The sequence below is a fragment of the Notothenia rossii genome (genome assembly GCF_949606895.1).
Source record: "Notothenia rossii genome assembly, chromosome: 6".
In the NCBI taxonomy this organism is placed as follows: Eukaryota; Metazoa; Chordata; class Actinopteri; order Perciformes; family Nototheniidae; genus Notothenia; species Notothenia rossii.
Window position 1 is genome coordinate 10,070,946 of NC_136909.1, and position 22,119 is coordinate 10,093,064.

General features: G+C 42.4%; 1 protein-coding gene across 1 annotated transcript in view; it reads right to left on the reverse strand.

Annotated features, from left to right (window-relative positions):
- cemip2 (cell migration inducing hyaluronidase 2) overlaps positions 1 to 22,119 on the reverse strand; it is a 40,413-nt gene that overhangs the window by 11,179 nt on the left and 7,115 nt on the right. Inside the window, 12 exon segments of the mRNA XM_079690471.1 lie at positions 274 to 429; positions 672 to 707; positions 1,542 to 1,673; positions 2,957 to 3,045; positions 4,126 to 4,254; positions 4,823 to 4,892; positions 6,166 to 6,207; positions 6,209 to 6,369; positions 10,012 to 10,224; positions 12,529 to 12,698; positions 13,856 to 14,047; positions 14,846 to 15,015. Coding sequence (XP_079546597.1) covers positions 274 to 429; positions 672 to 707; positions 1,542 to 1,673; positions 2,957 to 3,045; positions 4,126 to 4,254; positions 4,823 to 4,892; positions 6,166 to 6,207; positions 6,209 to 6,369; positions 10,012 to 10,224; positions 12,529 to 12,698; positions 13,856 to 14,047; positions 14,846 to 15,015 — 1,560 coding nt within the window.

Here is a 22,119-nt window from a genome sequence, read left to right on the forward strand (position 1 = left end):
GTCAGTCCAAACAGAACTTCCTTTCACAAGTTAAAGCAGCTGCAGCAGCCTCCGCTGTCCATCTGTCCGACTACCTGCTGGCTCTGCTGGCTCACTCGTCCTTGTTTGTTTTTCCCAGCATATTTGTGCATTGCCAACTCCTCCAAAAGCATCCCCTGCAATTCCTGAGGAAACTCTGATCCATTTGGGTTTTCCCTTAATTCCTCACATATATCCTTCCTTCCTTGTTACTACCCCTTGTATCCTCCCTCCCTGCTGTTCGCTCCTTCTCACCTGTTTCTAGGCAGTGTCCTCATCTTTGCATCGACCCCTCCTAAGCCCCAGTATTTATTCTGTCCTCCGTTGGTCCCTCTGTTTCGACTTTCACCCACAAACAAGGACCGTGTCACTTCCTGGCTGGAGCCTTCATCCTTAGGGTAGCTGCCATCACTGGAGGGAAATAAGGAGATCAGGGCATGTAGAGATACATAACAAATCATCTCCAACATATATGTTAACATCGGACAATACAGAACAAAACGGCATTGCTTCTTAATTATTAAGGAAATAAATGTATGTGACAAAGTGCCTGTTCTTAGCTGATACATATTTGATAAATATTTGGCAAGTTCTTCTGGCAAGGAGAAGTGAAAGCATGAATAAAAGGAGCAGAGGGATTTAGAAGTACACACCTGGCAAAAGCCAGTCCCACTCCATTGTCTGCAAATCTGTCGAGGGAAAAGCAAAATAAGTGCATGGTCAAATAATGAATCCCAGGTCAGTCAGCACTCTAAGATCTAGGGGAATATCTATGAAGAAAGTCTGAGGAAAAGAGCCTTTCATTACTGTGGGCCGGAAACTTCTGAAGCAATTGAGAGTCAGGACTCAGAGAGACACGAGGAGAGCTGGAGCTTTGATGGCAAACACTGACGGTTTATTTGGAGCTTCGGCCGGAGAATTCACACGACATGTCACGGGCCACGAGTTGACCACACAGTAGAGATGCCACAATCAATTCTGAAGACCCCTCCTGTAGCTCCAGGTTTTAACTAGTTCAGAGTGTAATAATCAACATTCTTCAATAGATAGACTAAACAGCTGAGGACACTGAATCACATTTGTTTTCGCTTATGGCTCGGGGTCATCTACACCCCGAGAAGGATGTGTTCCAGGTGTCCCATAACAATAACTATCTCTCACCGAGAGTTGCCCGGTCATAAACTGGTAACATCAACAATATGCTAGGGCAGCCCCTCCTTATGGGTGATGGCGGCTGCTCAAGGTCGGTCAGCTGCGTCAGAGGGCGAAGGAGGACATGCAGGGCAAATGATTCCCAGACAATCACAAGCTGTGAACCGTGTCTTCACAGAAACGTGTGTCGTGGGATTCTCACATCGTCTTGTCATCACGGTCAGAATCAGAAACAGGTTTGTTGCCAGGTAGGTTTCCACGTACGAGGGATTTGACTTGGTGTCGTGGTGCACACAAACAAGAATTAAAAACACAGTTTGTTTTTTGGTAAATCTCAGTTCTTTTGAAAACATGACATTAATCCGTCTTACCCAGAGTCCTGGATGACGATGTCCCCTCCCCGTATCCACGCTCCTAAATCGTTGTTCTTGTAAGAGATCAGAGTGTCAATCACTGCTGCAACCCGGGGGCGGTGAGGGTCAGCATCCTGGTGCGGCCGGAATCTGACGTACACACGTGAACACATGCATTTCTATCATTATCCTTCTGACTTTAGTTTGTACTGTTAACACAGAGTCAAACGTTAATTCCCCCGACGGATTCTGCACACTCTTGAAGCCTAACGCACAGGACAACACAAACAAAAGATGGCTTGAACTAATTAACTTTGTCTCTCTGTGTGACTAATAGCCCGGATAATCATAACGTCATCCTACAATAAATCTGCGCAGAAATTATGTATAACTAGGCTTATTGTGTAACTGTTAAACTGTGGCTTCACTGCTTATTGCCTCCCACAATGCATTGCTAATGTGATGTGGTATTGTGTTGCAAAAAGGACCATGGTGTCATTAAGTACAAAAATGGGTTAATCCCCCTCTGGAGCATCAATGTGGCTGGAAAAGTGTATGCCTCTCCTCCCATTAGATTACGAAATATCTTGTGTACAAACTAAAAGGGGATTTGGAGTCTTTTTAAAAAATAGACTGGGCTCATCCTCTTTCATTCAGCCTAATGGTGCAGCTAAAATAGTCTCAGAAGTGAGCTTTTATGCTACCTTGAATATCCACACATCTTATAACAATGTAGCTGCTAGTCTTTGGAATATCTTGTCATGGAACAAAGTGTTAAATCAGAAAGAAACTATCAATCCCCAATCTCTCTCTCTTTCTGTCTCTGAAGGATTTATGCTTGGTACACAAATGTAACATTAAAAGTCCTCCCCCTCGTACCTGTGCACACATGCACAGAGCGCGGCCAGCGGTCTCAGAGGACACGTAAGATTTTTTTCCGTCTAGTTGAGGGCAGTATTTGGGTAGGGAGAGTGGAAACTCTATCTGTGAAGCCTTGTTTTCTCTGTCAACACAAGCCTTCCACCAAAATGCAGAAACAGAGCGTAAAGCCATCTAACTTTCCCAGTCAATGGCCGTACCCCCAAAGATATTCACCAGGGGGGCTATAAATAACTCAATTCAAACCTTTATTGACAGAAACACATTAGTAAACCACAAATAACATAATATTTGCATAGTGTAACTTTACACCAGCACATAATCACTTATTATAGCCCCCCTGATAGCGCACAGTTTACACTTTGTTTAAGAACATGTACAGTAAATTGTACTGTATATTGTACTAGTGAGTTGTAGGTCACTAACCATTAACTAGCAACTAATTCATTGAGATGTCAAAAACCATAAGAAAAATAGTAATTATGATCTTTTCACACATAAATCACAGAGAATACGTCTTCAAAATGTAAATGCTTTTACACACACATACACACCTGGCACTGTTATCTAGACACAGGTATTCCCGGGGGTCCGCAGCGCTGGCATTGCTGGTCTTCACTCCTTTATCGATGAACAGCCCTGCCTAGAAAAATGTGAGTATGATTTTAACTCCAGATGTTCCCTAAAATTACAGAAAGAGATCCAAGATGGGCCACAGGTCTATTCCTGCTAAACTCACATAAACAAGACGACTAGTATACTTCACAGTGTGGGACCTGAGGCAATAAAAAACGCACTCCATTTAAATCCTGGGCCCACAGAGTCATGCGGTATAGCAGACTGCGGACAGAAACGTTGGTAAACAGAAATCCTCGGAGTAATTTGTAAGAAAACCTACTGTATGTTTACACAGCCCGGAACATATGGTTTATTTTTGTATGTTTAGAAAATGAATTGTAAAATACATTCTAAGAAAAAATGTTGTATGTGTGTACGTCTCAGGTATGTGGAAACCTGGAGTTGATCCTGTGAGAGAGGCTTCTGTGGTCACACTGAACAAAGAGCGTACAGTTCACCTGCCCGACTTCTGTCCTCACACAACAGAGCACTATTGTAGAGGGCTACTTGTGTGTGTGTGTGTGTGTGTGTGTGTGTGTGTGTGTGTGTGTGTGTGTGTGTGTGTGTGTGTGTGTGTGTGTGTGTGAGAGAGAGAGAGAGAGAGAGAAAGTGTGTGTGTGTGTGAGAGAGAGAGAGAGAGAGAGAGAAAGTAAGTGTGTGTGTGTGTGCGTGTGTGTGTGTGTGTGTGTGTGTGAGAGAGAGAGAGAGAGAGAGAGAAAGTGTGTGTGTGTGTGTGTGTGAGAGAGAGAGAGAGAGAGAGAAAGTGTGTGTGTGTGTGTGTGTGTGTGTGTGTGAGAGAGAGAGAGAGAAAGTGTGTGTGTGTGTGTGTGTGTGTGTGTGTGTGTGTGTGTGTGTGTGTGTGTGTGTGTGTGTGTGTGTGTGTGTGTGTGTGTGTGTCCATGTCTCATTTTTGGCAAGAAGTGAATAAGCAGAGAAATATGTGCGATGCATTTTTACAAACTATAAAATACCGCGTTTCTGTTGTCGCTATAAAACACTGAAGCAGGAGACGTTTGGCACCTTGTGTATACTGTAGAAAAAGCACACACTGACTTGAGGCGACATAGAAAATGAAAGGCTAAAAGATAAGCTACAGTGGTGATACCTTAAAGTTGGAGTGTACGCGGTTGTTGTAAAAAATCCCCAGGGGTGTGAGCTCTGCCTTGGTCTCTGGTACCAGCCCATGAGAGTCTCCGGTGGAAGAGCTGTGGAACACGAACCATATGCCAGCATCCTGCAACAGGAAGGGAGAGATGAGGTGATAGATCATGTTCATGGCACGCCTGGGCAGCAGCAGTTTATGAACATATCAGCTGAAGGTTGAGGGTCCATGCTAAACCATTAGGCAGAACAAGGCAGGATGTCATACTGCATGCTCCACAGAGAGGGTAAGTCAGGTGTAAGAGTTCATGTGAGCTCCATAGTTCATCGAAGTTTACGCTTTAATCGATTTAGACTGAAAATCCCCACCCCGACAGCCCTCCTCAGTGAACCTCCTGGATGATTGTGCTCAAATGAAAAATAGACTAGATAAGGGATCTACTTCTTGTATCTTGTCTTACGATGTTATTGCATCCTTCCTATCAGAAACTAAAGCCCGTTAAATCCTATTTTATTGATGGATCAATTTGTTATGAGCATGAACATCTTTCATTTTGTAAAGATCAGGAACACCAAAGCCAGTGCTGCTTCACTTCATTTCATTTATATTATAAATTAATAAGGGGCTCTACTCGTTGACTACTCATTTTTTTATGAATCACTTTTGAACATGTTTCCTTACGTAACTCTGATGTTATTACCTGAGAACCAGCAGCTGCGTTGCTGATGAGATTGTTGTTGGGGTTGGCGATCCAGAACGTGGAAACTGCCCTGAAAACCACCCCCACCACACACAGAGACAAAGACAGAGACATAAACACACACACAGACAAGCAGAACAGATATTAAACAAGGCGGTACAGAGACTGTGACTAATAAGCAGAAGACAGAGATCAAAGGAAGCTGTGATCTTCCAACATTCCCTCAATAATCCACCTCTCCAACATAAACCCTGGGCTCTGCCAACACACACACACACACACACACACACACACACACACACACACACACACACACACACACACACACACACACACACACACACACACACACACACACACACACACACACACACACACACACACACACACACACACACACACACACACACACACACACACACACACACACACACACACACACACACACACACACACACACACACACACACACACACACACACACACTTCTTGTTCTTGCTACGGAATAAAAACATCCCATGTAGAGCAGAGGTTGTTATTCCATGGATAACACCCACCAGCAATATCTCTCTCACATACCAATACTAACTCAGTATCTTTTCCACAGGGCCATGGACCTTCTGTCTTCTCTCAGAGTGGGTCTACACTATCACCAGATTTCCCACACAGACACTTGACATAGAGTCAAAGACTTTAATGCCAGTGAAGAAGCTGCTGGCAGGAATCCTTTGTGTTGTTATTCTCCTGTTTGTCAGTGGGTTTAAAGATAAGGCATGCGCTCACTTATTTCCTTCCCTAAATATCTTGCGACTTTAAAGTCAAGACGTTGGCTTATTCTCAGCTTCCAGTGATCCTACTACCGGTATTATCTGTCATTATTACAATTATCCTCAGTCTCATTGCTTAACAAGACCCCAGGGTCTTTGCAATGCAGCTGTTGCTGATTGACAGCAAGGCACTTTGTATTAATGGTTGGTGAGAGAGAGCCTCTTTCTAGAACAATACAAATGGACATCCATGTGTTTATGATGGTGGTTCAGAAAAGTCTGCACCACCAAATAGGAATGCAACATCAAAACAACACTGTAAAATGTGAACGATGATTTTGAGATGATTGTTTTAAGTGTGTACTTACGTCATTTTAAATTCATTGTGATGGGTGTACATGTATGGGTGTTATGTATCTAACTTTCCATTATCATAAAGTAAGGACTCCCAAGACTTGCAGTGGTTGGGTTTCTATTTATAGACATGCTTTATGATGTTTCAGAATCTGTTGACTTTTATCAGTTTGCTCATATCTCCAACCAGAGATGCACAAATTCCTTATCCTTCTATCTTACTTGCACTCTGTGCTGGGTGAGGGGGTGTAGCCCTTGTAGACTGTCCTTGATGCTGGTGCACATGGTCTCGTTGCGGTCGGTGGGCAGCAGAGTCCCGGGGCGGGTCAGCAGGCCCAGGTTGTGGAAGAAGGTGTTACGCTGCTCGATCCCATCCTCCAGGAAGAAACAGTGACCCAGGGTGTCATAGCCCACAGTGTCCTTCACCTGCAGGAAAGAAATAAGAGCAAAGGATATTTAAAAGTGAGAAAGAACCAAAGGAGGATTTTAAGAGTAGAGTTCTTGAATGAGGCTACAATTCTATATCCCATTGATGAGAGAGGTTCCCTATCCAAACACGGAGGTAGCATACACCAAATTGAAGTATGCATAACACCTTGGTAAACACAAGAGGGCAAACACATTTGAGTCCATCTTGTATTCGTCAACGGCCCACAGTACAAATACAGAACAGGCTCCGTGAATATTTCAAATTCCTCAAATATTTTCCTACAAGGAACATATTTTTGTGTTGTCCAACAGAGAAGACACACAATAAAGAAATGTTCACATGGTCACTGTGCCAGAAGGGAAACAGGAAAAACAGCAGTCAAACAATGTTACCCCAAACTTTGTACAAATCCATTTCCTTGATGCACACAGGAAGATTGCTTTCAATACTGTGGCTTCAAGGACGGAAAGTGAACCAGTCCCTGTTTGACGTCAAAGGGGGGACAAACACTCACACATAAAGAAGCAATGGTTTTGCAGTTGATAGATATACGTGTGTTTCATCATTTCACTTAACCTTCCGGTATCACTGTGGATGTTTTTGTCCATATGGGTCATTTTTCACATTTCATTTTGTAATAACGTTGGTTGTGTTGGTGCAAATGGCCTGATTTTTTGTAACAAGGCTATTTTCTCGATCTATTTTGGAATTCCAATTTACATTTTTCAAATCAGTCTTTAATTCACTGTGTAACAAATCGATTACGCCTATCTAGACAAAAATGTCCACTGCAAAAGATTTTGATAAAAACATTATATTCAAATATTTCTTTCCCCACTTTTTTGGGTTCAATCTTTAAAGCAACTTCAGCCCTAATCAAAAATATCAAATATTTAATCATTTGTCAGAATAAAAAATGTCAGTATTATAGAGAGGCGAAGTCCCTCTCTTTCCGGGGGAGCTCCATGGGACCTTATTTCGGAAAAGGTAAGCATTGAAGTCAATGGAGAAAGGAAGATTATCTTTCGATCCCGTTTGAATTGTGCCACGAATTACACATATGATGTTTGTCAATTTAAAAGATCATTTTGCAAGTCAAAAAAATCAAAATGTGTCGTAAAACTGTGAAGTAACACTTTTTTTTGTGTGAAACCACTCAATGAACTACATCTCCCATCTCACAGCACACACCAAGATGGCCGTCACGTTGACACATTTCACTTCTTTCTTTCAGAATGAGGCGAAAAGTATTAAAAGAGGTGAAAATCACTCCAAGTCTGGGAATGTTGAGAGCTGTACATACACACAAGGGACCGGGATTCTGGGATTTGTAGTTTTTCTAGTTGCATATTTTTCATAGTCTTACAGGACTGTCTCAGAAAATTAGAATATTGTGATAAAGTTCTTTATTTTCTGTAATGCAATTCAAAAAACAAAAATGTCATACATTCTGGATTCATTACAAATCAACTGAAATATTGCAAGCCTTTTATTATTTTAATATTGCTGATTATGGCATACAGCTTAAGAAAACTCAAATATCCTATCTCTAAATATTAGAATATCATGAAAAAGTATACTAGTAGGGTGTTCAACGAATCACTTGAATCGTCTAATTAACTCGAAACACCTGCAAGGGTTTCCTGAGCCTTGAAAAACACTCAGCTTGGTTCAGTAAACTAAATCACAAGTATGGGGAAGACTGCTGATCTGACTGCTGTCCAGAGGACCGTCATTGACACCCTCCATCAGGAGGGTAAGACACAAAAAGAAATTTCTCAAAGAGCAAGCTGTTCACAGAGTGCAGTTTCAAAGCACATCCAGAAAAAGTCTGTTGGAAGGGGGAAATGTGGCAGGAAACGCTGCACAACCAAGAGAGATGACCGCAGCCTTAACAGCATTGTGAAGAAGAGTCGCTTCCAGAATTTGGGGGAGCTTCAAAGACAGTGGACTGAAGCTGGAGTCCAGGTATCAAAAGTCACTGTTCACAGACGTGTCCGGGAAATGGGCTACAATAGCCGTATTCCCATGGTCAAGCCACTTCTGAACTCAAGACAACGGAAGAGGCGTCTGACTTGGGCTAAGGAAAAGAAGCACTGGACAGTTGCACAGTGGTCCAAAGTCCTCTTTTCAGACGAAAGCAAGTTTTGTATTTCATTTGGAAGTCAAGGCGCCAGAGTCTGGAGAAAGGCTGGAGAGGAGCAAAATCCAAGTTGCTTGAAATCCAGTGTGAAGTTCCCACAGTCAGCGATGGTTTGGGGAGCCATGTCAGCTGCTGGTGTTGGTCCACTGTGTTTCATCAAGCCCAGAGTAAATGCAGCTGTGTACCAAGAGATTTTAGAGCACTACATGCTTCCGTCTGCTGAAAAGCTCTATGGAGATGAGGAATTCATTTTCCAGCATGATCTGGCACCTGCCCACAGTGCCAAAACCACCAGTAACTGGTGTACTGACCATGGCATTACTGTCCTCGATTGGCCTGCAAATTCCCCTGACCTGAACCCCATAGAGAATGTGTGGGGTATTGTGAAGAAGAAGCTGAAAGACACCCGACCCAACAATGCTAATGAGCTAAAGGCCGCTATTGAAGCATCCTGGGCATCCATAACACCTCAGCAATGCCACAGGCTGATTGCCTCCATGCCACGCCGCATTGATGCAGTAATCCGTGCAAAAGGATTCCCAACCAAGTACTGAGTGCATTAATGGACATTTTCAAATGTTTGATTGTGTTTTGCTGTTATAAATCTTTTTTTTTTACTTGGTCTGAGGAACTATTCTAATTTTTTGAGATAGGATTTTTGAGTTTTCTTAAGCTGTATGCCATAATCAGCAATATTAAAATAATAAAAGGCTTGCAATATTTCAGTTGATTTGTAATGAATCCAGAATGTATGACATTTTTGTTTTTTTAATTGCATTATAGAAAATAAAGAACTTTATCACAATATTCTAATTTTCTGAGACAGTCCTGTATATTTCAACAGTTTTACGACAAACTGTGATTTTTTTGACACAGAAATTCTTTTTTATGATTGACAAACATCATATGTGTAATTCGTGGCACAATTCAAACGTGATCGAAAGATAATCTTTCTCTCCCCATTGACTTCAATACATACTTTTTCCGAAATAAGGTCCCATGGGTCGGAAGTAGGTGGGCGTGACTACGCCTCTCTATAAGGAAAATAACTTTTCTCTGTTTTTATCATGAAAAAAATGCAATTGTATGTATTCAAAATGGCATTTAAAGGGTTAAAACCCTGAAAATGATTAAATATTTGGTATTTTTGATTAGGTCGGAAGTTTTTGGCAGTGGACATTTTTGTCTCGAATGACTCATTTGCGTTGTCAAATCGAATGATACCGGAGGGTTAAACCTAAAAACATTTACATTTGTTGAAAACACTTTTTGCAAAATAGTGTATCTCAGGTTTGAAGGGCGAGATTAAGGAAAAGAATGAGAGGGAGGGGAAGAAAAAGGAAGGAGGAAACAGGCTGCAATTGATGAGTATTCAACAGCATCTGGTACTTATTAGTGAGAGCTGTTCTGTGATTCAATGTAATGACAGCTGTTTTTTCTTTGTCATCTCTAACATTGAAGAATTGCTCATCACACACATACACACTTTACTCACCAGCAGACCGTTGGTGGCGTGGATGGTGACGCAGCGGGAGAAGGAGTGATGTATGGAGAGTCCGTCGACGTAGGTGGGCTCCCGGTAGCCCCCCCTCTGGTCCACATCCCCGCACATGTGGAAGTGGAGCGGGTAGCTGCCTATCTCGCCCTGCTGGCCCATGTTCTTCAGCTCCACGTGGGACAGATGCACGGATGAGAAGTTACCCAAGATCTGCCCATGTTTGGTAGAAAGGAAAAGGGTCAAAACTCAAAATAATTCAAGAGCCTTTTTTAAACCGCTAAAGGAAACTCACTGGCTTTGTGGAGGCCAGCACAAGGTTCAAATGATGCCCCAAGAGAAAGCTCACTGTCTACCAATGTGGTCCCATTACGGTCTACAGTACAATTATCTGTGTTTGTCTGTGATACAACTGCTCCAGTGAGTCAAACAACACCACTGATGCTCCTCTTGATGATTAAGATATGCGAGTTATAGAAGCTAAACCAAAAACTAAACACATATTGCACACATCCAAAACCCCACATGGACTGGGGAGCAAAAGAAGTCAAACATGAAACAATTATTAATTCAATACAACAAATATGCAGCACAATGCTCTCTAGGAGGTTTTCTGTGGGCATGGCATAATTCCCAAAGTCTGGTTCCTGTTAGGGAGGTATTGGCCAATGCTTCCAGCTAACTGTAACACACACACACACACACACACACACACACACACACACACACACACACACACACACACACACACACACACACACACACACACACACACACACACACACACACACACACACACACACACACACACACACACACACACACACACACACACACACACACACACACACACACACACACACACACACACACACACACACACACACACACACACACTATATATGCTGCAGATGATGCCTCGAGATATGAATACTTGATGTATACACAGAACATCAATGCAAGGAAACACATAGATGAGTTCTTGCATTCATATATGCATACATATGAACACAACTGTTAAAACGTCTGCCAAACATGTTTTTACATCCATGTCCAGTTTGGAGTTGCGTGACATTGAGTAAAATATGCAATGAATGCCGAGTGCTATACATGTGATTGCACTGTTGTTTAAGCTTAAGGCATGAGAGTTCAATCGGTTTGGAGGCAGAATGTGTAATATAGTCCGAGAGTTTAAGTTGTAAAAACTGGTGGAAAGAAACAAGGAAGGAGGATTTATTTCCTCCAGCACAAAGGGGGTCAGTTACATAGAGCCAAAGGAATGTTATTGTGTTTTTGCCACCAAAGTGAATGAAATAGGACCATCATTAATTCAATTAAAGTGAACTCATTGCCTTTATATATCCATGTAGGTCAAGGTGGACCTGATGCTCCAGTTATAGCCCTGTGTGACACTCATTTATCTGGCGTACCATGCTGCGAATGGATCTGGCCCTTCTTACATCCAGGACATGGTTAAACCGTACACCCCAGCACGTGCACTCCGCTCTGCATCAGCCAAACGGCTCGCTGCACCCGCACTGCGAGGGGGACCCAAGTTCCAAAATGATGGAATGAGCTCCCCATTGACATCAGGACAGCAGAAAGCTTACACATCTTCCGACGCAGACTGAAAACTCATCTCTTTCGAATCCACTTCGAGTGATAGAATTACTAACAAAGCACTTATTATCATGCTTTTATCGAAAGTGTGCTCTCCTTCGGAATTATATGCTGGTTCGGCAACGCAAGTGAGGCACAGAAAAAGTCAGTCAGGAGGGCCATAACATCGTCCAGTAAATTGACAGGAATCTCATTGGCTAATATAGAATGCTTATACAAGGACAGAGTTTTAAAATTGGCACACAATATTGTGAGTGACTTGAGGCACCCTCTTGCCTCTCACTTTGAACTGTTGCCATCCGGGCGGAGATATCGTGCCCCTTATTTCAAAAATAACAGATCTAGGCTGTCTTTCGTCCCGCAAGCCATCAAACTCCTGAATAAATGATGGCTAGGACGCACTCTTTACCCAGCTGGTCTGGCCCTGTCCCCCCTATTTCACAAATGAACACTTGAAATGTTTTGGCTCTATGAAACCTGATGTACTTATATGATTCTGCTTTCTTCAAGGTTGTATATTCTTGGTCGAATGCACTTATTGTAAGTCGCTTTGGATAAAAGTGTCAGCTAAATGAAATGTAATGAAATGTAAAGTTGTCTTTAGATGTTAAATAAAATAAACACTTGAGATGAAGAGGCAAAGAGGAGAATAAGTGAGAGAATGAGAAGTAGAAAAAAATGAATAATCCCTTTTAATTAAGGAGCACTTAGACATAGAACGAATGATCATTTTAGCTCTGCACTCTGGAAACTGTCAAGCTGATTCGTGCACCAGCCCTTAAATGAGCGTGTAAAGCCATTTTGAAAATTACAGACGTATACATTAGCAAATACAGACATATAGTTTATACAAGGGCCGGTGCTATAACATACACAAACACACACACAAAGACGCACCTTTATATGGCCTCCGTAGGTGTCGTGGCTGAAGAACTGGCACGCGTTGTTTCCGTAGCACGAGCTTTCCATTTCCCCGTAGATGAGAATGTTTCTGGAGAGCAAACCCACTTCGGCTCGCATGTCGACCCCGTCTAAGATCTCTCCAACGTGGTTATACAGAGGCTTCCCTGGGCACACACACACAGGTAGATTATTGGTCATATGCTACGACTAACTGACACTTTACAGGAAAATCTGGTGCATAATTGGACAAACCGGATTATTTAGTATAATTACAAATGTCAATTATTGCATTCTATTTATTTCAAATGAAGCAGATGAAAACTTAAACAAGTAATTTAATTTAGCTGAATAACATAACACAAATTAGCCCTTGATTCTTGTGGAACCTTTTTTCATAGACTCAAACCCTTTCAGTAAAATACCAGCTTAATGTGACGTGTTAAAGCAAACAGGAAGTGACATTTAAGCTCAACTAAGGTATTTTATTTCTGGAAACTGTCGGTCACAGGAAGTATGCCAGAAAGCAAACGACTACCCACGCTACAAAACCAACCAACCAAAATAATACAAATGTACTACAGTAAAGCAAAAGTAATCAAATACATATGAACACAAAATAATCAACTGTTGATGATGCAGTGCCCACGGGCTGCAGCAGCCAATGATAACACACAGCGACGCTCCGGTCACGGCAGAAAAACTAAATCTAGGCACACAAACACGCCCTTATCTGCAGGAAGGGAGTTGGCGCTTGATGTCAACAGAGGAATGACGTTAGGAAACATATTGATGGGGAGATGGACAAAAACTAACTAACAGATTTATTTTAGAAGTCTTTGGAGAAGCAGAAGAAAAAGGAAGGATGTGACGCAGAGGTGATGTTTCAAAACCACCGTGGTTATTATAAGATGAGGTTATTAAAAAAAACATAAACTGGCAGCCTCTTTCTAGCCTGCTCTTATCTTATATTGCTGCAACAGCTGAACAGGAAATTATAGGTCTCTGAGGATTAGAAGCAAATCTGATAATCAGATTTATATACACACACACACACACACACACACACACACACACACACACACACACACACACACACACACACACACACACACACACACACACACACACACACACACACACACACACACACACACACACACACACACACACACACACACACACACACACACACACACACACACACACACACACACACACACACACACACACACACACACACACACACACACACACACACACACACACACACACACACACACACACACACACACACACACACACACACACACACACGACTCACCTTGTATCCTGACCTGCCTGCTGCTGCAGTGAGAGCAGGGCAACAAGGTAAACTCTTCCGCCTGATGCATGGAGTAGTCTGTGCTGGCAACTACAATCTGATCCCCGGGTTGCCAGGTCTGCTGCACTTCATCCTGCAGGTTCAGCAGCACCTGGTCCACAGCATCCACCTGGAAGCCTGTGATGGGGAAGCCTGGGGAAGATAAGGAAGATAGGAAAACTGAAATCATGTAGGACAGAATTTTGGTGCCTTTTTGATTATATTATAGAATTTCTTTCATAACACATTTCGCGGAAATAATATTACACTAGGATCAGCCCATTCATTTTTAATTCCAATCAAAAGGGTAGGAAACAGAATGGGGATAAAGGAGAAAAAAGGATATTAAAATGGGATTTGTTTCTTCTGCATGCATAGAGAATTCATTTATTTACACTGAATAGAAATGAAGAATGTTGCTGTTGAATAGTTTGATAAGCACTGAGAGATTTTGTAAAGCAATGAAAATAAATGATATGAGTGTGTCGAGCAGGTATTAGTCGCAGAGGGCAATATCTCACCAAATAATAGTAAACCAGTTTGATTACACTAGTTCATTATAATTGTTCACTTGAGAGTTGAGTGACTCACTGACTGTCAAAGTGAATATTATTAGGTGTGCACAAGGATGCCCGCAAAAAAATTAAACAGTGGGTGTTCTAGTAGACCTGGTATTTGTCATAAAGTCATAGTAACAAAACCCCCGTCACCTACTCAGGCACAAGAATGTCTTTCATGTTCAGATGATTGATCTGTTAAGCAGTCGGCCTTCTCCAAAGCCTTTACCACTTCAAAGCCAGGGGAACCTGTCCATGTGACTTGGACAGCTTAGTATTATTGTTTATAGCTTAGACTTGCCTCCACAACAGGACATTAAGTTAAACTCAAAAAGATGGACCGTTGCTGGATATTTTCTTACGGCTGTTTGAAAAGCTACAATCCTAAGCTCACCGGTCTTCCACTCGCTGTAGGCGGTGACGGAGAAGTCGACTCCATCGACGGTGGTGAAGTTGCGCCTTGCCAGAGCTCTTCCTCCTGTGTTGTGGTTTTCATGTTCCTTGACGTCCTCTGAGCATGAAGCGTTTCCTCCACCCACCACCGAGACCAGAGCCCACGCCTGCCTGGAGAGAGCAGAGGACCAAGGGGGGAGAGCAGAGGGTCAAGGGGGGAGAGCAGAGGGTCAAGGGGGGAGAGCAGAGGGTCAAGGGGGGAGAGCAGAGGGACAAGGGGAAAGAGCAGAGGGACAAGGGGAAAGAGCAGAGGACCAAGGGGGGAGAGCAGAGGGACAAGGGGAGAGAGCAGAGGGACAAGGTGGGAGAGCAGAGGGCCAAGGTGGGAGAGAGCAGAGGTCCAAGGGGGGAGAGCAGAGGGACAAGGGGAGAGAGCAGAGGGCCAAGGGGGGAGAGCAGAGGGACAAGGGGAGAGAGCAGAGGGCCAAGGGGGGAGAGCAGAGGGACAAGGGGAGAGAGCAGAGGGCCGAGAGGAGAGAGCAGAGGGACAAGGGGAGAGAGCAGAGGGACAAGGGGAGAGAGCAGAGGGCCAGGGGGAGAGAGCAGAGGGCCAGGGGGAGAGAGCAGAGGGACAAGGGGAGAGAGCAGAGGGCCAAGGGGAGAGAGCAGAGGGACAAGGGGAGAGAGCAGAGGGCCAAGGGGAGAGAGCAGAGGGCCAAGGGGAGAGAGCAGAGGGCCAAGGGGAGAGAGCAGAGGGCCAGTGGGAGAGAGCAGAGGGCCAAGGGGAGAGAGCAGAGGGCCAAGGGGAGAGAGCAGAGGGCCAGGGGGAGAGAGCAGAGGGCCAAGGGGAGAGAGCAGAGGGCCAAGGGGAGAGAGCAGAGGGACAAGGTGGGAGAGCAGAGGGACAAGGGGAGAGAGCAGAGGGCCAGGGGGAGAGAGCAGAGGGCCAAGGGGAGAGAGCAGAGGGCCAAGGGGAGAGAGCAGAGGGACAAGGTGGGAGAGCAGAGGGCCAGGGGGAGAGAGCAGAGGGCCAAGGGGAGAGAGCAGAGGGACAAGGGGAGAGAGCAGAGGGCCAAGGGGAGAGAGCAGAGGGTCAATGGGAGAGAGCAGAGGGCCAAGGGGGGAGAGCAGAGGGCCAAGGGGGGAGAGCAGAGGGCCAGGGGGAGAGAGCAGAGGGACAAGGGGAGAGACGCCGTCAGGAGAGGAAGTCATTTTCAGAAATCACAATACATAGTAGAGCTGCTCGATTATGGCAAAAATCATAATCTCGATTATTTGGGTCAATAATTGATATCAGGATTATTAAAAACGATTATCCATTTACTTTGAAAACATCCATTTATTGGAGAAAAAAATGTGAACAGCATGTTTTTAACAGTTGATTACCCTGAACTTTAACCATAACTCAACTGAAAAACCAATAGAAAAAATTATAATAATACAAAACAAATCGTAATATTTCCATTACGTTGTTTTCGTAATCGTTGCAAGCCATAATCGTAATTGCGATTAAAATACGATTAATTGAGCAGCCCTAATACGTAGACTAGTTTAACACATGGTCATCAAAGAACAACATATGGACCAGATTCAGGGCTTAAGCTTTGAAACACATTCTTTCTGAATGATGAAAATAATTGTCGTGGAAAGTAAAAGCAAACCAGTTATTAAAGGTTTATTATCAAGTCGCTTGGCTCAGCATTTAAACGGCAGATTCACCAGCAGCAGCAGCAGCACTGCAAGATTTGTGAGAAATAAATCTTATTGCGATTATTTTGAGAGGTTTTGCAATTGTGATGTGATTTACGATGTAAGAGGAAAGAATCATCAAAGCATCCGAATCCTGCTTTTGCTTTAAAGGTTTATCACAATATTAATAATATGTTTTTTTAAAGTGGATCCATAACAAATAAAAACGTAGATAAAATAAGACAGTGGAATAAAGTGAATGGGCTGGGATAACTAGAGCACCATCAAACTTAATTCATCCTTTTAACAAATATTGTTCTCCCTGCAATTTGGATATTGAATTATTATATCAATAACATTGTGATTCATTGAGCAGCCCTAGTCAACGGTCCCTACTGGTTCTTTGCTGATGTAACTGCAGTCTCGAGTGGAAGCACCAGAGGTAGCGGCCCAGTCTCAGTGATTGAAAATGTAAACAGGACATTCAAATCCAGTGATGGTAATATCTTACAGATGAGACAGCTGGTCCGATAGAGGGTGTGACGGGAACTGCAAAATGTTACCCTGTGTTTGAGTTGAAATAAGTCACTGTTGTATTGCCCTGAAGGCACAGCAAATGTCTGCAGTGATCCTAGCGCAGGTTGGGACGGGGCCACTGGATATCATGAAATAAATTATACAAAAGGAAAGGGGGAAAAAACGAGAAATAGAAAGAGTGTCTCAGAGGATTAAGGGGCCGGGGCGTACCTGCCACATTTCAAACGGAATTCAAATCCAACTCTTTATTTTTTTACTCCAAAGCCTCTCTTCTCAATCCATTGCAAACTATCTGATAACGCAGGAATGTGAACAAATGTATAATGAATGATTAAAATGATTAAATGAGAAGGAGAGGCTGGAATCATTTGATCAGAGGAGCTTAAGGGTGTGGGTGGGGAAAGGGATTGGGTGTGCTTTAGAGGGTGTATGACCTAAAGGATGACACGTGTAGCCTTGGAGGTTTTAAATGTCATGTCGTTAGCTTTTAAGGAATAACTCCAAACAAGCCAAAAGACATATTCATGTTCAGTGAAACAAATTCAGCTTTATAATAAATAAGATGTTATCTCCAGTGAAGCTAGCAACTTTAGCCATTAGCTCAATGGGGTTTCACCTGGATAAATAAAGGTTTTGAATTGAATTGAATTTGTAAAGTCTCCCTGAATATTAACAGTAGTCTGCGATGCTATCAACTCCAACAAACCCTGTGTAAATATTGATCTGTTCATAATTATTGCTTTCATTGGCATTACTACAACCTACACACGTCCTCTGGTAGATGAAAGAGCCGCTGGGATGTGATTGGACACCCCACTGACACACAAACAGGATCCATCTGGGCTCCACTTTCACTGCGGCCCAGTGTGTGACGTGTGCAGACACAGCGCTCATTTCACTTTCTTCCTTTCCCCATAAATCCTTGATTTGATGTCCACTTGCATTTTAACAACCTCATTGTTTTACAGGAAATAGCAAACGCAGACCGGCATGATCACGTGTGTTTAAGTTTGAGTGTTTTCCTGAGAGACAAAGATTAAAGGTGGAGAAGGTCAACGGACACGAGGCAGGAGCCAAGCCGTACGTTTATCAAGGGCAGGAAGGAGGGTTGATGCTGAGATGAGTCTAAAATCAGGGGTATTCAGACTGAAATGTGGCTTAATGGTTATTTAAAATCAATCATAAGTTACTATATATATCACGAGGGTTATGAAAAGGCACTATGGTTGCACAATTTGAAAAAATACACTGATTGTAATTCATTCGACTGATATTGCAATTGCAAAATATACGCGATATTAGATGTAAAAATGATTCACATTATCATTAATACAAATTATATAAATGATTATGGCGTAACTTTTTTAAAGAATCTATACCAAACATATAGTTTTCTTTTCAATTGAGTCTGTAGCTGGGACCTCTCTGCAGCTTCACAATACGGTAGGGCTGCACGATATATCGTGTCGTGACGATTTATACGCGATATGCGCATGCGCAATATTCACATCGCAGGACGTTCTTTTTTTTTACGTGCGATATTAAGTAGGCGAATGAACTCAAACACGTCATGTTACAATTATTTTGCTGCTTGCTACAAAAGGAAAACTCGCTCGGCTCTCATGTCAGGGGTACTTGAGTGACAGGCTCTGCATGCACAGCAAACCACCAATCACAATCAAATCTCCAAAGCAAACGGACCCCGTGATTAAAGGTAAAAACACTGAGTAAAGTCGTTTCATGTGTTTCTCCAGGGCAGTTCGGCGCTGCTAACCGAGCTAGCTCAGCTTGTTGCTCTGATCATTTAAGATCCAGACGTCCGTGACTAAAATCCTTCGTCCGGTTAAATATAGTTAGAAAAATACCAATTGTATAGCATTAAAGTTCAAGAAAGGATGGTTTGCGGACAAAAAAAACGGTCTTTTCTTCAATTCCTGTATTTTGTTCATATTGTGATATATATCGCAGGGGGAAAAAATATCACAATATCAGTTTTTTGCAATATCGTGCAGCCCTACAATACGGTAAAGTATTCTGATATTTTCACATATTTAGCCTTTTCCAGATATTGTGCTAACTGAATATTGCGCTTGTCCGTCCTAAAACACACCCAGGTGTTACAGCTAACGCACATTAACAAAAAGCTTGGAACAAACAAGCAACACAAATCAGTTTCAGGTACATTCCCTGCTGTTTGTTCACAACACGCCATAACAGTCATTAAGTCATCGACACTCCATCAAGACGCTCCTCAAGGTCACATGCCTTTACCACCTGACTCTTTCAGGCTAAAACCACTCAGCCTAACATTAAGTGACTTTAACGAGACATTAAACTGCATGCTCTCTCGTAAAATGTGTGCCATGTGTTTCCTCACAACCACAGGCAAATCCACAGAAAGCCTCAAATCCCCACTCCAATAAAAGTGACATGATAAGAAGAGAGTGCCTACTGTTAACTTATTGGTACACACACACCACAAACACCTCCGAACATACTGTATGCAGGGCTTGGTTGTGTGATCCATCTGAGATTTGTTTAAAGACTTGGCACCCAGCCCGTAGGTGAAATGTGACACTGGAGAATATGGCGTAGCACTTGGCTTTTCAGTCAACCAAGGACAAGACCAGCCTGAGCTACAAATAACTGAGAGAAATGCTAAACACTTTAAAATAAATGTTTGAGTGGCGGTAACAGAAGACCTAATGTAACCCTAACCCTAACCCTAACCCTAACCCTAACCCTATGTAAGGTAAAGTCGGGCTATGTGGATAGGGTGACCCTCAAACCTAGTATCCGTCAATTTTCATTATAAACATAAAATCTCTTGGATCGCCACATTTTGCGCAAATCCTGGAAACTCTTTGACCCTGAGCCCATTATCCTGTACGTGCTTCCTTTTCAGGCAGAACATGATATAGCAAAAACAGGAAGAGAAACAACTTCAAAACAATTCAAGGGAACATTACAAATGAAAAGAGACATAGATGAAAGAGGACATTCTCCAGGGAGGATGGACAGAAACAGAATGCTGCTGCTCTCACTCCATAAAGTGTGGGGTCTTAGGAAGAAAAACACATTAACCGCCTTTATAAGCCCCAGGAGACCAAGAATAAACAAACACTCCCAAACACTAACAAAGACAACACACCATGGAGAACCAACACAGCAGGGGAACAACCCCACTCGCACATATTTGTATACAGACACGCTCGTCAGGGCAACAAAAACTATAAGTACTATTACTGAAAAAACACCATTAACAAGTCTATACTGGAAAACTAAAACGTTGACTTCAAATGTATTACGTAGACAGCTTTTACATTACTGTATTAGGTTAGTTTAAAGCAGGGGTGTCAAATTCAATTTCATCACGGGTTGCACTCAAAGGGCCGGTTGTAACTTTAAGACTATATACAAATACATATATAAATATATAATGTATTATATTACATCATTGCCTCTGCATTGGATTATTATCGGATAAGATAATAACTTCATAACTAACTAGGTCTGAAAGCAGAAGTCTAGGGCAAATAATTGCAAATCTCTTCCGTGAGAATGTCACAAATGATTTAAAAAAAAAAAAATCCCCCAAAAAAGTGACGATTTAAAAAAAAAAGTGACGATTTAAAAAAAAAGTGACATTTTGAAAAAAAAGTCAAATCTGGGAAAAAGGGCAAATTCTGAGAAAAAAGGCATATTTCGAAGAAAAAAAGTCAAATCTGAGAAATAATTCAAATTTGAGATGCATTGTGCTCCATCAATGGGCAACGTGCTTCTGTAAATCTCCATGTAACCGTATAACAAACATATTATATTCTTTGCAAGCTCTTGTGGGTCCACATAAAATGAAGTCGCGGGCCTTGAGTTTGACACCCCTGGTTTAAAGTAATAATAGTACGTTTAAATATTAGGTTCAACTTAAAATGACTGCTTTCATTAACCCAGAGGTACCCAGTACGTCGACCGCGGGGGCAATACTGGTAGATCGCGAGTCATTCATAAAAATAAAAAATCCAGCTCCGTTAAAATAGACAAAACAGGTTTTGATCCCTGCTCCCTTGGCCTCCTCCCTGCCACTTAATTCAGGAGTTTACTTGATTGACAGAAAAAGCGACCTATCGCTTTCCAGTCTGTTAACCCAGAATGCAAAGCGATACAAAATCAGTCAAGTGCCGGGAGAGACAAACAACAAAATGAGTGCGGGAACGAGCAAAAAGCTAAAGACATACCAGAGAATGTTTTTTTGTGATGTCACATTCAAAGGTTATTTGCCTTATTTGTAAAGCAAGCGTCGCTCTGCCAAAGAAAGGTAACGTGGAGAGGCATTATCGGAGTGTTCACAAGGCATGTGACAGCGACTTCCCTCCGAGTAGCGAGTTGAGAAAGAGAAAGGTCATGTATTATTGCTACACAAACATTATCTCTTAGTCTTAGTGTCGCCAACTCGTTTCTAACATGTAAAAAGACAAACAAATGCGTCTATGGTCGGTGTATTTTCGACCTTTCCAATCCAGAAGAGATCTCTCTCTCCCCCGTCTGTTTGCAAGGGGGCGGGGCAGAGATGGTGGAGAGAAGCGCTCCAAGGTGTGGTTACATGTTACCCGTCTTGAGGTGGACAATGCTCGTCACCAAAAGTGTTTAGCATGTAAGGGCGGTAACACGAGCAATTTGTCTAAACATTTAGCAAAAGTGCACCACATTCAGACGGAGGAATGCACCGGGTTCGACTGTCTTTCTAGTAGCTCTGTAGCTCCATCCACGAGTAACGTTTCCACGTCAGGTGTTATGTATGCTAGCAGCAACACACAGAGTTAATAACATTATACAAACATGGGTTAATGATTAGAGGTAACTGAGTTATTTATTTTGTTAAAGTTTCAGCTATTCTGTTTCCAGTTCTGTCATCAGATTATTTAATAAGATTTGTTAAAACATTGTTGTTTCTTTTGATGTGAAATATTATTTATTTAATTCAAATAAAAAGCAATGTTAATTTTGTTCACAATTTGTTAAGTTAATTTAATAATATATGTATTTTTGAAT